General features: G+C 44.0%; 2 protein-coding genes across 2 annotated transcripts in view; both read left to right on the plus strand.

Annotated features, from left to right (window-relative positions):
- The window catches only part of LOC136629019 (oocyte zinc finger protein XlCOF6-like), a 34,858-nt gene extending 25,976 nt beyond the window's left edge, over positions 1-8,882 (plus strand). The window contains exon 5 of the mRNA XM_066605132.1: positions 5,418-8,882. Within this exon, the coding sequence (XP_066461229.1) occupies positions 5,418-6,748 (1,331 nt within the window). The 3' untranslated portion in view covers positions 6,749-8,882. The remainder of the gene's footprint in view (positions 1-5,417) is intronic.
- LOC136628705 (zinc finger protein 665-like) overlaps positions 1-17,159 on the plus strand; it is an 841,644-nt gene that overhangs the window by 309,140 nt on the left and 515,345 nt on the right. The window lies entirely within an intron of this gene.

Consider the following 17,159-nt stretch of genomic DNA (forward strand, 5'->3'; position numbering starts at 1 on the left):
AGGAAAAACGCATAAGGTGAACACCCCTCCGCTGGCACCAAAGGACGAACCCTCTCCACACACGATGATACACCCTTGACGAAGACTGCTTCCTAGCTTTAAACATTGTTTGAATGACTGGGTCCGAAAAAACTAGAATTTGTAAGGAACTTTCCTAAAATCTTTCTCCCACTGGGGGACACGGCTTCGACCTTGAGACGTTCAAGAGCAGTACCCAAGGGGTGGGAATACATAAAAAGCCACACGTGTAAAGAAGCAAAATCAGCTATTCAACCCAAATGGGTGCCTAGGTATCCCACATGCTCAGAGACAGAGCAAAAAGGGGGTCTGAAAACCAGCTCACCATTGAGAAAAAAGCGGCTCGCGACGAGGAGCTTCCCATGAGGCACCATTCTAGAAATATGTGCCGTATCACAGACTGAACATATGGTGTCTCTGGTACAGTAACCCTGCACTGCTATAAAGCGGTGCCTGCGCGAGGAAACTACCACAGAAACCCAAGGCTCCACCAGTGTTGTCAGGAGCAACAGCGGAAGAGCCAGGGTGACCAAAGAATCTCTGCCCAATAGCGCATCTTGCTTAGTAGAGAGACAAGTAGACCAGGCAAGCTGAACGTGACATCAGCACCATCATAAAGAGGGGATGAAATTAAGAGCTGGGGCCCCTTGACAGACGACCTAGTTGCTGGATGTGAGCCTCATTGTTCTTTTTGCGAGGTCCTCCGGAGTAGGGAGGGCGAGTGCTAAGAATTGAAAACCATATGAATGTATAGCATCTCATGGTCTCCTGCTAACAATCCTGCAGGAGGAATGAGTGCAGGAGGATCGCGGCGCGCTACTAACTCCGTCTGATTTAAATGCTTGTCTCCCCAACGGTTTTCTTACCTGCATAGGAAGGCTACAAGGAGAAATGCTGTAGGAGTGAAGTCGCAGACCGCTCTGACTACAGAGTACTCCTAATGGCAGCAGCCCTGACATGCATAATAGGGAAGAATGTGAGGCCCGCTCGACATGAGTGACCCACGTCCGCCCCAGTCCTCCTAGAAAGCAACAGATTCTGGTTTGGTTCCAAGGCTGCCAGGAGAAGGACTGGACCCATAGTGGATCAGCATGTCAGAGCTATCAGGAGGGGAGCTAGTAGATGGATCTACTGCCCCCAGGCACCCTGTTGGAGGAGGAACCCCCCCAGCCTACCACTATACTTAGATATCCTGACTGGATGTCCATCCCACATAGCGGCATGAGTGCACATAGTATGCGGCTCTGGGCAGCCCCAGCCCGCGTCCACTCCTGTAAGTGAGGAAAGTGCTAAAGCTGCCTGCAAGGACAGTGCAGAGGGGCCACCATAGGGAAGCTAGCAATCAGGTACGGCTTCCCCATTCCGGAGTGTAGAAAAAGAGCAATATGTCCGTGGACTTCTTGTGCCCAGTACTCCTTCCCTATGGAAGGAGCTATCGATGCCAGCAAGCAAGTACTGCTGATAACCAGTCTGAATATGGCTTGATGCAATCTTGTACTGCATCGAGAGTGCACGTGGCACATGCTTCTTGTCTGAAGTCATGGACACTGCACCAAGGCTGCCTGTCGAGAACCGCAGGCGGCACCCCTCACTGAGCTAGCTGCTAGGCCAGGCTCAATCCAAGGTCTGTCACAGACCTGAGGGGCGATTAGTCCAGAGGCTAGCTGTGCAAGTACTCCTTCCAACTGAAGGGTACCACAGGAGTCAGCATGGCCGGAGCCATGCTGCAATTAGTTTGCCATACGGGATCTTCTTCGGCTGAATGCCTGTAGCGAGAGCGCACATAATACGTGGCTCTGGCCGCTCCTGTCCACGTGTTATTGTGCACACTGACATTGTGCCAGAGCTGCCTGCAGGGAACTGCAGGAGGGCCAGCCAGAGAGCTATCGATTGGCAGGGCTCTTGCCAGTGTGAAGCAGACCTGGGGAACAATGAGTCCCAGGACTCCCTGTGCAAGTAATCATTCCAAGTGGAGGGTACCACAGATCTCAGCAAGGCCAGAGCCATGCTGGCAATTAGTTTGAACAACGTTGTTCGTAAAGACAAGATATTCTCCGGCTAGATGTAATCTCGTACTGTAGTGAGAGCGCAAATAGTATGTGGCTCTGGCTGGGCCCTGATCGCATGTCATCCTGGATACAGACACTGCGCTAAGAATCCCTGCAGGGAACTGCAGCAGGGGCAACAGGCGAGGCTCACCTGTATTCTCTGATGGATGCAAATCTTGTCGTGTGGCGAGAGCACACTTGGTATGTGGCTCTGGCCAGCCCCTGTCCATGTGTCATCCTGGACTCTGACACTGCGGTACGGCTGGCTGCAGGGTCGACAATAGGGGAGCTACTAATAGGATAGGCTCAACCCAATCCAGAGCAGGCCTAGAAGGCATCACAGGTCAAATAGCTTGAACACCGTTGTTCGCCACACGAGATAACCTGTAGCTCGGTGTAAATCTCTTACCATGTGCAGGTACTCTTCCCCGTATGGGAGGAACCACCGGTCTCCGTAAGACTAGAATCATGCTAAGATTCACCACGTTCGCTTTCCTGAGTAGGGATAGATTGGAGAGTAATACTACTCCGTCAACCTGCAGGAGGAAGTGGAGCCATGGCGCCTAGGTATGGGACACATAGCCACTGGTGAGGGGTGTGGGGAACATGAAATGTGCAAACACAATACAACGTGCGGCAACCAAAACATACATGCCCATGGTGACACCAACCAAGCCATGCATGCAGAACATGCCTGGCTACACAGAAATTGCCACGGAGTGGCTACCCCATCCAGCATCCAGGCTATACCCTAAAATCCACCCAGCTGCATGGTGGCTGGTCTATTCCTTAAAGCCATCTATACATCAAAAGCGGCACTAGAGCTGAACTATACCACATTAAGCCATATAGTAAAACACAACATGCTTTTGGATGGTAGGTGGGCAACCACCCTGGATGGGACACGAACCCACAATACCTGGCTTAGGAGGCCAGTGCTTTATCCATTAGGCCACTGGGGCTACATGCACTGACTCGCAGGCATGCCGCCAGACGGTGACAATCCGTTCCTCCTGGATACATTAGTCACGCAGGAGAATCCCAGAAGAATAAAACAGGGAGCTCTATGGCTGACGGGTCCTAGTGCCATCAAGGTCAGCCAGCCATCACTTCTAGCAGAGCACTCACCCCAAACATCGCCTTCCCTGCGTTAGGAGGGGATGCTGAACCGGACAAACGGGGAGCTCTATGGTTCGCAGTTCACATGCAGTAATACCTGGGTGGTCCTCCTTTTTCTTCTAAGGGGGCCAGGCAGACAACAGACAGATCACTCCACCTCTGTTTGCCCTCCTTGGTTGGGTTAAAAGGGAGAGCCATTACTTCCTGTTAGCCCTGGCCCATCCTGGAAAATCCATTCGGCCCTTGCGGGTGAGACCGTCTGCCTCCTACGGACACTAAGCTAAAAACTGAATAGCTGGGTGTTGGCAGGGAGGGATATAGACAGCGGGCAGAGCTAACACTTTTTGTGCTTAGTGTCACCACCTAGTGGCAGCATCTATATCCCACGGTCTTTGCTCTGTCCCCCAATGACACAAGCAAGAAACTAATGTTAGTCAGTCAGTGAGTCAACTGCTAGACAGAGAAGAAGATAGGTAATGTACTAGAGCAGACAGTGAATGCAGAGTGTAGGAGCCGGCATTGGAATAGAGAGATAGATGGGAAATAGTGAGATAGATCAGTTAATAAGTGAAGCAGAGCAGTCAGTGTTAGTATTAGAAAGAGTGTCCATAGAATAGTCATAGTCTGTTAGTCAGTTTTAGTGAAAGATGGCAGTACAGTGGAGCTTGCCTGTAGGAGTTGTCATAGGGATGCAGTTGTCGGATAGTGAGGTGAGGGTAAGTGGTAGTGAAAGCTGTTGTCAGGATGGCGGAGGAGTCGAGAGCGCTGCGGATTCCTGTCTGGAGAGTCACCAGACACTGTGCCGAGTTGCCGCTGCTGCAGCAGAGTGACTGCACTGATCTCTGGGGAGAAAGAGAGCTTGCGATCACCTAAAGGGAGATAAGCACCACCAAAACCCCCTTGCCTTACGCCATCTATTATCAATATTCCCAGGGAGGCTATTTATGTCAGGAGGCCCCTCTGGCAGTGAAGCCCCCTCACAATCAGGGGAGATAAGGCTCCAAATTTCCCTTTGGGCCTAACGGTCTACCAGTGTCCGCAGGGAGGCAAATTACTGTGGAGACCAGGAGTCAGAGCCATACCTAGGCACAATTACAAGGGTATCAAAGGGAAGGCCATACAATTAGGTCACCAGTTTGTGGATTTAAAGGAGTAAAAGTGTTTAATCTCTGCGGATTGACTGTACTGTACTCCTAGTAAATATTTGCTATAATCTCTATCATAAAAGAGAAAAGAAAAATAATAATTAATTATGCTTATCTTACTAAACCCTGGTTTGGTTTGATTTATTTATCATTGTCTTCACCCACTACATCTCGTGCTGTAAAGCACTGGCATCACGAACAAATTAGTAGAAATAGTAAACCTATTCCGCAACAACACCCATCTATCATGCCACGCAGTGGCCGTTGCTGTGGGTCCTGGCAGGCAGGCGCCAGTGCACAGCCACCAGTATAGGAAGAAGAAAGCAGACCACAGTCACTATAACCGACCGCCCCTCCACATCTGCACTATTATCACTATCACTATACATTTACCTCTAATGATCACAGGTGGCATCTTCTCTGATTGGTGCTGCCCATCTTCATCTGGGTGCATACTGCCATGATGACTTCCTCCAGACACCACTTGTCTCTTCCTACACTCCCATCCTGCCAATAACTTAATACCACTCTGTGGCCCTAAAAGGTAATATTTCCCCTTTGTGGCCCTTTAAACTTACAATTTTCCCTCTCTGTATGCCCTTCCATCGAACATCCGTACAAGTGGAACAAGTCTCTTTGCCACTCATAGTCTTCCTGGTCCAGATTATGCTTTTCTCAGTGCAGAAGCTGATTCCTTCCCTCTATCCTACACTCTATAAAGTGCTACCAGATAAAGTGCTACGAGAAGAGCAGCATCCAGATGGGCAGGACAATTAGGGACAAAGAGTCTTGTGCAGACTTTTTAAAAAGGGCCTGACGAGTCAGCCATGGAACAGTTAGGCTGCCCATTTAGCCTTGAGCACCATAGCAGTCAAGTGGTCTGCCTACATTTGTGCCACACCACTGCTGGTGGCCTAACATCAGCAGCTACTGATTGTGATCTGTTCTTGGTTACTAATTACATTTTGCTACATGACTTGTAATTTGTTTGGACATATGTATATTGTAATGTTATAAAATACCAATATATATATTTTTAAGCTTCATATTATTCAAACAATAGTAAAATAAGTTTTATTCTTGGCAGATGACGGTCCCGGGAGTTCAGAGGGATGTCTAATATCTATCGATTGTAAAGCAGAAGATTATGGTATCACACAAGACACATATGAAGAAGCTGCCATCATCCCAAAGATCCCCTCAGCCCTTCACAGCAAAGATCAGTCATCTGCTCCTCTTATACAGTGTGTCCCATCACAGACTGATAAGCAGAAGAAAACTCACAGAAGGGATAAATATCGAGGAGCTCACACAGTGAAGAAGTCATATTCATGTTCAGAATGTGGGAAATGTTTTACAGCGAAATCACATCTTGTTATACATATGAGGAGTCACACAGGAGAGAAGCCATATTCATGTTCAGAATGTGGGAAATGTTTTACAGCGAAATCATATCTTGTTATACATATGAGGAGTCACACAGGAGAGAAACCATATTCATGTTCAGAATGTGGGAAATGTTTTACAGCGAAATCATACCTTGTTATACATATGAGGAGTCACACAGGGGAGAAGACATTTTCTTGTTCTGAATGTGGAAAATGTTTTATAAAGAAATCGACGCTTTTTGTACATCAGATAAGTCACACAGGAGATAAGCTATTTTCTTGTTTAGAATGTGGAAAAAGGTTTACAATGAAATCAACTCTTGTTACACATCAAAGAATTCACACAGGGGAGAAGACATTTTCTTGCTTAAAATGTGGGAAATGTTTTACCCGGAAAACACATCTTGTTAGACATCAGAGAAGTCACACAGGGGAGAAGACATTTTCTTGTTCAGAATGTGGGAAATATTTTACCCAAAAAACACATCTTGTTAGACATCAGAAAATTCACACAGGAGAGAAGCCTTTTACTTGTACTGAATGTGGGACATGTTTTGCAGTGAAATCATCTCTTGTTAGACATCAGAGAATTCACACAGGAGAGAAGCCTTTTACTTGTACTGAATGTGGGACATGTTTTGCACTGAAATCATCTCTTGTTCAACATCAGAAAATTCACACAGGGGAGAAGCCATTTTCTTGTTCTGTATGTAAGAAATATTTTAAACAAAAAACACATCTTGTTAGACATCAGAGAATCCACACAGGGGAGAAAACATTTTCTTGTTCAGAATGCGGGAAATGTTTTACACTGAAATCATCTCTTGTTACACATAAGAGAATTCACACAGGGGAGAAGCCATTTACTTGTTTAGAATGTGGGAAATGTTTTGCACTGAAATCAACTCTTGTTAAACATCAGAGAATTCACACAGGAGAGAAGCTCTATACTTGTTCTGAATGTGGGAAATGTTTTGCACTGAAATCAACTCTTGTTAAACATCAGAGAAGTCACACAGGGGAGAAGTGATTTTCTTATTTTAATTGTGGGAAATGTTTTACACTGAAATCAAATCTGGTTAGCCATCAGTGAATTCATACGGATAGAAGCCATTTTCTTGCACGGTTAGGAAAGTGATTTATCCATAAGTCAGCTTTAACTCCACATCAAGGATCTCACAGAGGAAAGCACTGTCATGATCAAAAATCACAACTTCTTGAACATCAAATAACTCATACAGGGAGATAGCCACTTTTTACATACATTAAGTGAACTAGTGATCATTAATATTCTGTAAACTCATTTGGTGACCTCTGAGTACTTCTTTGCCCTACTTCTGCATTCTGCACTACCGAGGAAGGATCCCATCAGCTAAAGTAAGAAAACGCATGTTCTTTACTTTTCTCATTGCTGCTGTCTTGTGGGTGTTTCAGGGTTACAGCATTCGGGAGACGGAAGGTAACAGTTTTTCCTTATGATTGCCTGCTCAGTTGTGTACAGGTTACTGATGATTATTAGTGATTTTTATAGCATGTGTTATAGTTTCTAGAAGTCGGTTTGTTTTTGTGTTTGGCTACTATATTTTGGGTCATTTGGCCCAAATCTTTTTCTTTCTGATTAACTGTGGGAAGATCGTGCATGCTTTAGTGTAAACAACCTGAAATGAAAAAATAGAATTTACTAAATGTAATTCACTAACCTGGAGAAAAGATTTAGTAGATGGAAATGATTTGCTGAAGTGTGCCAAAGGGCAAAAAAAATCAGTAAGCTGTAGAATCACTGGGTGTTAACTGCTTGGTTAAAGACACTTGTGACTGGTGGTTCTAATATCACCACAAAGGTTTGAGAGAAGCCATAATGTCTCCTGTACTCTATCTTGTTTTTATTCTATTTTGTCTTTCTTCCTCCATTTTGTGTATTTTGCATAACACGTATCCAGAACAGTTAAAGAAGCTCAAGATCATTTTAGAAGGCCTCCTGGAGAAAGCCCAATTAGCTCTCTCCTACACAGGAGTGAACTGCAGCTGACGCCCTTCCCAGAGGACTAGCGAGCAGAAGCTGGACTTTCGTTAGGGATAGATGTGTGAGAGCAGTAAATATGTAGCCATTTTTACCTTTGTATCCATCTTATATGCTTCTGACTGTTATATCATAAGTCTTGTGTTTTTCCATTAACTAAGAACATTCCAGACACAATATCTTAGCCTTCCCGAAGGGGTACAAGAAATCCAGACTGACGACCTTGACGTTATCAGCACTAGTTTACCAAGAATATGTTTTGTTCTACTTCATCCTATAAATTGAGATGTAGCGCTAATAAAGGTCAGATGACTTCTTTTCACATTAAAACTCTGAGTGATTTGTAAGCTTCTTCGAGCTCAAACATTAACAGTTAATTTGGCCACCTGAAAACATACCAAGTAGTAAATATTTTCACTAACATATGCATAGTTTGTTTAGTAGAATTGTTCTTTCTGTTGATATGTACTTCTTTCTCTCTCTATTTATTTATATAGATATCTCTATTTAGCTTGTAGGCAAATGTACTTTTATATATAAAACACATAAATGTATAACCTTTATGTAAGCCTTAACTGACTAAAGATTGCCAAACACTGCCAATTACAATCTCAGTAATGTTTTATATACTGTTAGCTGGTTAATCTGGAGTTAACTGCTCTCTCATCACATTAGTTGGTTCATATATATTGAAAACAAAGTCCATACATATTTGACCTTAGAGATAGCTAATGTGATGAGAGGGAAGTTAACTGAATATTAACCTAAGCTTACAGTATGCAGGCAGGGAGTGACCTGGAGATTGGCATCGCTGCTCATGCTAAGGTTTAATGACCAATACTAATAATAGGATTACAACAAACTATGTATATGTATTAATAAGGTGTCTTCTAGCCTCATTTTCAATGTCTTTGTCTAAAACCTATAAGAATTGCCATCTATTAACAAATAAAGGGGGAATCAGATGATTACACAAAATGCTGTGTGACGAGTCAATGATTCTGCAAGCAGCTCATACTTAACCCTTTGAATTTAGAGCACAAGATAACTGTAGTGCTCCACTGCGCTATCAAGGGAAAGCAGGATATACACTACCGGTAAAAAGTTTTAGAACACTTCAATATTTTCAGTTTTTATTGATATTTATGCCGTTTAATCTGTCAAATATAATTTGAAATAAAAGCAGAAAATAAACAATTTATGATAAATAAAAATAATGCATTAGCTGTGTTTAACAAAATTGAATCTAAATTTTTGACTCTTCAAAGTCGCCCCCTCTAGCTGATATAACAGCGTTACACAATGGAGGCATTCTTTCTATAATTGCATGCAGAAAGTGTTGAGAAATTTCTTCCCAACATTGTTGCAGAAGTTCCCACAAATGTGCTGCACTTGTAGATTACTTTTGTTTCACCTTCTGTCCAGTTCATCCCAAACAAGCTTGATGGAGGTTTAAGTCTGGAGACTGTTCAGGCCCTTCCTTTATTTGAATCCTTACAACCCCTGCACTGAGCAGGGGGTTGGACCCGATGACCCTGGTGGTCCCTTCCGACTCTACCATTCTATGATTCTTCTTGTCTTCTTAAGTAGTTGTGATATAACCCTAATGTGAACCCCTGACCAGCTAGGCATACACCAGAAGAGATTGCATTGCATATCAAAATGCTGTGGTAGCCCTTTTTGTCCACTGTGCCAGTCACCCTATGCAAGGTGCCAACTCTGAATTCAGCAAAAGAGCCCGAGACCATCACGCTTCGGCCTCCATGTTTGACATTTGGTGTCACATATTATAAACCATGCTTTCACCTACTCGACAACATGTAAAAACCCTATGTGATTTTACGAAAGATGTCATATTTTGATTCATCAGTCCAGAAGACCTTCCACGCTTCAGTTGTCCACTGGAGGTGCTGCTTGGCCCAGGCATGTCTTTTTTCATTTTGCAATCTTAGCAGTGGCTTTTTTACTGACATTCTACCCGTCACACCTGGGGATAGAAGTATTCTCTTCACAGTTGAAATGGAAACTTGTTTATTTTTTGCTGCATTAAGCTGTGCTTGAAGATTTTGTGTGAGGTGTTGATCACGCAAACTGTTGATTCTCAAAAACTTGTCATCTGATTTTCTATCGGCCTTTGTTCTGTCAGACATCTTCCTGTCAGTTTCCTCCAGTTTGCAAGTGCCCTTAGATGGTATAAGAAGCTATACTGACTGCCACCTTGGCAATTTCTCTGACAGACCTACACTTCTAAGGGTTATAATTGTCTGTCTTTGGTTAATTGCTCTTTTCTTGACATTATGATAACAATGTGCTCTATTCTGAAGCGCAAAACTGCCCTAGAGGGTGCTGTAATGCAGTTTGTTCCAACACTCGTTGTATAAAATCAGAGGGTTTGAAAGTAATCTCAAAATGTTAAGGCACCTGTAGGAACAGTTTGCATATAGTGTAAAACCATAATTTGCTTCCTGTGCTGCATAGCAGCTGCCCTCGATGGGTTTCCTGAAAAATGCCCTTTTGGTTAAAATCATAGATTCAGACTATTGTTTCATTTGAGGTTTATATTTCATAATATTTTTATGTTTTGAACACATGCTTTTCAATGGGTTCTTTCATGTTAGCAATGATCAGTAGTGTAAAGAGGAGATTCCTACAGGTAACCGCCCAGGTGAGTAGTAACCACCAACTACAGCAGAGAAGAGTTCCAGATTCTCCTCGGTCACCGGCTGCAGGTAGTTATGTAGATTTATAAGCCCTGGGATCTGTCAGATTTTCTGCTGTATATTCCCCCATTCAGCTGGAGTACAAACTAAATATGGCTGACAATGTGATACGTTATAGGAGATAACACAGGATGGGCATTTATAATATGGATGGGGAATATATGTGGGAGTCTTTCTTCATCATCTGCTGTCAGTACTAATCGGGGAAAAGTGTTGTGTATGCACATTCTCTCTCCCTGTGTGAACACAAGCATATGTTCATCCTAGGTGTGGTGGTGGATGCGGTGCGTCCTTGGCTCAGGGTAAACGCTACAGACTGTATCAAGCCTTATTTAGGTTGCGTTCATTAAGCAGTCTTAAGGAGATATTACAGGAACCTGTTAGATGTTTGTGATTCCTGACTACAAGCAGCATAACATCTAGATAGGCTTCTCTTCATCTGGATCGGTTGGACTGACAGCTGATCCTGGCGGGGATCTGCCCCAATGACTCTTCTCCATGTTTCTGCTTATTAAAGCATGTTTCCTGTAAAACGCTGCACCGTTGTAGAATACAATATAGTTGTATGCTGCCTGATGGTTTAGTACATCACAGCAGGCACATACATTGCAGACAACTCCTGACAGCTTCCCTTAAACCCCTTCTAGTAGCCATTGTTCATTTTAGTTTTTTCATTCCCAACTTCCAAGAGCACATTTTTTTTCCTAACATAATTGTATGAGAGCTTGTTTTTCACAGTTTGGGTTGTACTTTTTAATTGCACTATTTAGAGAACAGAGAAATTTATGATTTAATTGGAAATTAATTTTATTAAAATATTTGCTTGAAATGGAAAAAAAACATAATTCCATTCCACAAATTCTATTCACAAAGCTACATGAAGGTGGACATAGCACGGCGCAGTGTAATTCTTGTATTTTATAGGATGTATTTTATAGGATTTGCTTTTGAAACAAAATTAAATCAGATTTTTGGTCCTTCTAGTCCTGGTGATGTTATAAAGATGCTGCGTGTAGACATCGGCCTAAGTGATATACAGGAATTCTGTACACGTTACACTTTTATTACAAGATGGTTTTCTGCTTATGTAAGGTATATATCTACATTTCAGATACCAGGAGACTCACCTGCACACTCATCCTCTCACTATAGTTTCCCTACTGGCTGTGTCGGCATGGCAACCTAAATACTCACTGTAGCCATCCAGTTTTTTGCTTGAAAGAGGAGCCAGTTTCTGCTCTGAAACGCGTCGCACATAATCTTCCATCCTGACAGGACGTGGATTTCTTCCTCAACAGACACTTTGGGAGCCCAGGGAGGAAAATTCCTCCACCCTAGTTTGGGGAAATTTCCTCCACTTCAAGTAAGTTTCGACACACTCTTAGTCTTGACCACCATTACACTGCACATGCTTAGTTCTAATTGTTTTTGTACACCTAAAAAAAATTTTGAGGGGGTTTTCTCCTTTTTTGTATGTGCGCCTCTCCACTTTTGTGGATTTTATGGGAGGTTACCGTGACAGTCTTGGGTATAAACAGATCATAGGATAGATCTTTTTATTGCACCCTTATGTATTCTTCCATAGTTATTGGTCGCCCCTTAACCATCTTTTTTTCTAGACTGAGTAATCCCAATTTTGATAGCCTCTCTGGGTATTCCAGTCCTCTCAATCTGTTTATCAATTCAGTTGCTCTTCTTTGAACCCCCTCAAGCAATGCAATGTCACTCCTGAGTTCTGGTGTCCAGAATTGTTCACAGTATTTCATGTGAGGCCTGACTAGTGCCTTGTATAGTGGAAGAATAATGTTCTCATCTTTTATCTCAATACTTTTTTAATGCACCCTAAAACTTTATTTGTCTTTGCAGCAGCTGACTGGCATTGGTTGCTCCAATTGAGTCTACCATCAACTAGTGCCCCAGGTGTTTTTCCATCTCACTTTTCCCCTTGCAGTAGCCCTTTTAGAATATATACGTTTCTCCTGCCCATGTGAATAACCTTAGATTTATCAGTGTTTATCTTTATTTGCCATTTTTCTACCCAAGCTCCTAGTTTACATAGGTCAATGCGCAGCTGTACATTATCCTCCGCTGTATTAATTATCCTGTATAATTTTGTATCCTCTTCAAATATCGATATTTTACTCTGCAGTCCCTACATCACGTCGTTGATAAATATATTGAACAGAATGGAGTCTAATATTGAACCCTGTGGCACCCTACCAGCAATGGTGGCTAAATCGGAGTATAAACCATTAATTACCACCCTCTACTTTCTATCTTCAAGCCAGTTCTTTACCCAGCTGATCATGTTTTCACCCGGACCGAGCTGTCTCAATTTATATATTAACTAGAGATGAGTGAACGGACTCGTCCAAGCTTGATGTTCGCTCAAGTATTAGGGTACTCGAGACGCTCGTTACTCGAGACGAGCACCACGCGGTACTCGAGTCAATTCCATTTCCTTCCCTGCATGTTTTGCGCCATTGTCTGGCCAATAGACATGCAGGTAAGGCATTACAACTTCCTCCTGTGACGTGCCAGCCCTATCCCACCCCCCTGCACTGAGTGACTGGCGAGATCAAGTGACCGCTGAGTATATAAGGCAGTCCCGCCCGCTGCTCGCCTCAGACACACGCTGGCAGAGATTAGGGAGAGTGCTGCTGGTGCTATAGGGACAGTGTTAGGCTACTGTTTGCATCTGCAAGAACCCCAACGGTCCTTCTTAGGGACACATCTTACCGTGTGCATTACTGTTGTGGCTGCTAGGAGCAGTTTTGCACCAATTTTTTTTTTCATCTTGGGCTCTGCAGACTATAGCGTTCTCAGGCTGCAGTCTGTACTACGTAGTATAGGGGAAGTATTGGTGAGGCAGGGACAGTGGTAGTGTAGAATCCTGTCAACAAGTACCCCAAAAAAGCTCTTGCTTAGGGCTATCTGTGACCGTGTGCATTACTGTTGTGGCTGCGGGGAGCAGTTTTGCACCATTTTTTTTTTCATCTTGGACTCTGCAGACTATTGCGTTCTCAGTCTGCAGCCAATTATACAGAGTATAGGGGAAGTATTGGTGAGGCAGGGACAGTGCTAGTCTAGAATCCTGTCAACAAGTACCCCCAAAAAGCTCCTCCTTACGGCTACCTGTGCACGTGTGCAGTTTACTGCGTGGCACCTAGGAGTTGTAGTGGCTCACTATTAGCCAGCTTGGCCTTTCTGCAGGCAAGCGTATAATTTTTTCGGCCTACAGTGTGTGTTACAGTACCGCTGTCAGCCTCCAAGTGCAGGCCAATAATCGCCTAATTTTTTTACACCGCTCTGTGCGTCCCGTCAACTTCCCGCACAGCGTGCACCCACCGCCGCTGATAGAGGGAAAGACATATACACGCTATCTAGGCTGCTGGTTTTTTCAAAAACATCTGAAAAAAAATCCTCCTTAGGGCTACCTGTGCACGTGTGCAGTTTACTGCGTGCCACCCAGGAGTTTATCAGCCAGCTTGGCCTTTCTATAGGCAAGCGTATAATTTTTTCGGCCTACAGTGTGCGTTACAGTACCGCTGTCAGCCTCCAAGTGCAGGCCAATAATTGCCTAATTTTTTACAACGCTCTGTGTCTGCTGTATTTGAAATACACCATGCTGAGGGGTAGGCCTAGAGGACGTGGCCGTGGACGCGGAGGTCCAAGTGAGGTTGTGGGCACAGGCCGATTTCCTGGTCCAGGTCAATAGCAGCCGGCTGCTGCGGGATTAGTAGAGAGGCAAGTTTCTGGGGTCCCCAGCTTCATATCACAATTTATGGGTCCATGTGGTAGACCTTTATTACAAAATGAGCAGTGTGAGCAGGTCCTGTCGTGGATGGCAGAAAATGCATCCAGCAATGTATCGACCACCCAGTCGTCTATGCTGTCCACTGCTGCAACTCTGAATCCTCTCACTGCTGCTCCTCCTTCCTCCCAGCCTCCTCACTCCATGAAAATGACACATTCTGCTGAGCAGGCAGACTCCCAGGAACTGTTCTCGGGCCTGCCTTGATTGGGAAAAAATGGTTCCTCTCCCACCTGAGGAGTTTGTCGTGACCGATGCCCAACCTTTGGAAAGCTCCCGGGGGTGAGGAGGTCGATGATGATGAGACACAGTTGTCTATCAGTGAGGTAGTGGTGTCAAGGAAATTCTAAGTACAGCACCAATCAGGCCCACCCCACTTGCCCCGCTGCCGGCGGTAAAGAAGAAAACACCACACGGAGGTCTGGTATCGTTCCTCACATGGGGACATGACTGCGCTTCGCGCTTTATTACAGATTACATGAGATCTTATACCCTTTGTTCTCATCACTAGAAATGGGTGATGGGCTCATTGGCTAAAATTCACAGCATAACCATATATGGGAAGTCCGGATTTCCGGCCTGAGACAGTGAAAGTTCAGATGCATAGTTGAACATCTTGATATGGCGCTTCTGGGAAAACGGCCAAGTACACAAGGCCTTCGTGTCTGGTTCTTCTTTGCTGTACATTTTGTCTTCGCCTGGCAAGGCCTTTGGAATATCTGATGTAAGGCGACATATAAGTTTTTCTCATTTTAGCTTTGAATAGAACTTGCATACAGGTATAAAAGCATAAAGAACATATGGCAATATATACATATACCCTCACAAACCCCCCTAAAAACTTATATGGAGATCAAGCATCAGACCTTGCACTCTTCCTCGGTCGTCTCTCCCTTGCGTCAGGGTTTCTCCACTGCCCGTAAGGCCCTACTCCTAGGAGGGGGATCCCTACCTCACCTCAGAAGGAGGCCATGGATTCCCTGGGCTTATTTCTGGGCATCCATACCCTCTATCTGTACGAGTTAACACCCCACAGGGTGTGCCCTCGCCGGAACCTAAGGTCTTCTGCACTATCCCTAGGCAAATGGGAAGTCCACTGACAGTCCATCTTATGAGATCGGGGCAGGCACAGTACTAGTACATCTCTCCATTCTTCTGGTAACGTACGTGGTTGGCATTATCGGAACTGGCTCTTCATCTTTTTCAAACAAGGGAAATTTTGGTGTCACATTATCCAGTCCCTTTCTCATACTATTTTTGATCAAAGGGATTATATACATACAGGAAGTTACATACCCCACCTCTTTCTGCTAAAATCATATCCAGGGCCACTCTAGGGCCATGGATGCAGTGGGCCCTAACTGGTCAGCTAAACCTTTCAAAGCATCCCTGGTGTAGTTTACAAACCTCTGCTGATTGTAATAGATATAATTCATCCAATCTACATTATTATTAACAGTAACAATAGCAAATAAGAAATCAAAACCTGTTTTAACCTGATCTCTAGAATTAAATTCATCTGGCACCCCCCTTGGCACTTCTATTACATCTATGTATACATGTGGATCAAAGTTACCACCTGGAGCATCAACTTCTCTCTTAGCACGATGCAGTGTTGGATTCTCACCCTTAGTGTAGTCTTCATATTGCAATTTGATTGTATTAATTTGTTCTGAAACGGGGCTAGTGTACAGTAGTCAAAGATGTGTGTTAGAGGAATTGTACCACATTATAGCATGTAAAGGATATGCAGGATCATGAGTTTTTGCAGTGTGAAGTGTGGATCCAAGTGGGCTTTCTTTCGAGCTTGACTGCAGTTGGGGTGGTGAGCAACATCTGGTAGGGACATTCAAACAGGGTTTCTCTCTCAAACTTTTTCACATAGACCCTGTCACCTGGTTTTAGATTGTGACACTCATCTGTAGGACCTGGGAGAAAAGCAGAGACTGCAGAATGGATTACCAACAATTCCTTGGAGAGGCCTATGACAAAATTAACAAGAAAATCATTCCCCAAACTCTGATACTGTGGCATGTACCCTCCGGAGAAAAGAAAAGCTAATGGAAGACACTCAATTCAAGATTTGCCCATTTCCTCTATTGTCTTTTGTATCTATTTTCCCCCTACTCCGCGGATGGTAGGGTGTGTGAAAAGCCTGGAATATACCCAAAACAGACATGATGTGTTGCATTATTTCACCTGTGAAGTGTGTACCTTTGTTTGACTCAATCACTTCCGGTACCCCGTATCTGCAGATTACCTTGTTCATGAGCTTCTGTGCGGTTACCTGCTTATTTACTTTGGTAACAGAATAGGTCTCCGATCTGAAAAGAAATCAACAACAACAAGCACATATTCATGCTTCCCAACAAGTGGGAGCTGAATGTAGCCAATTTGCAATCCCTGAAATGGGTAGAGTGGTCTAGGCAAGTGTTATGGGGCAAATTTACTTCTGCCATGTTGCTTACGGCAAAGATCATGCAAAATTGGACAAATGATGATGCAGCAGCTACAGAAAACCCAGGAGCCACCCGTCCTCGTTCAAGCGTCGACATCATTACTGCTTTTGAGAGGTGCGTCTTTCCGTGCATCAGCTGGGCCATCATGGGGCACAGGGACCATGGTAGGCAAGTGCTGTTGACTGTTCACCATACGCTGTCCCTTTTTAGTCCATTTTTCCTTTTCTTCCTTGCTGGCTTGTAACTGTAAAGTCTTTAGCATATCAAAGTCCAAAGTTTTTATCAAAGTCCAAAGTTTTTATCAAAGTCCAAAGTTTTTATCAAAGTCCAAGTTTTTATCAAAGTCCAAAGTTTTTATCAAATTCTTCTTTTCTTCTTTCTTCCACGGCTTGAGGGCCGCTGCCTTTGCTGTGTGGCCTGTGATGGCG

The sequence above is a fragment of the Eleutherodactylus coqui genome, chromosome 5, assembly GCF_035609145.1.
Source record: "Eleutherodactylus coqui strain aEleCoq1 chromosome 5, aEleCoq1.hap1, whole genome shotgun sequence".
NCBI lineage: Eukaryota > Metazoa > Chordata > Amphibia > Anura > Eleutherodactylidae > Eleutherodactylus > Eleutherodactylus coqui.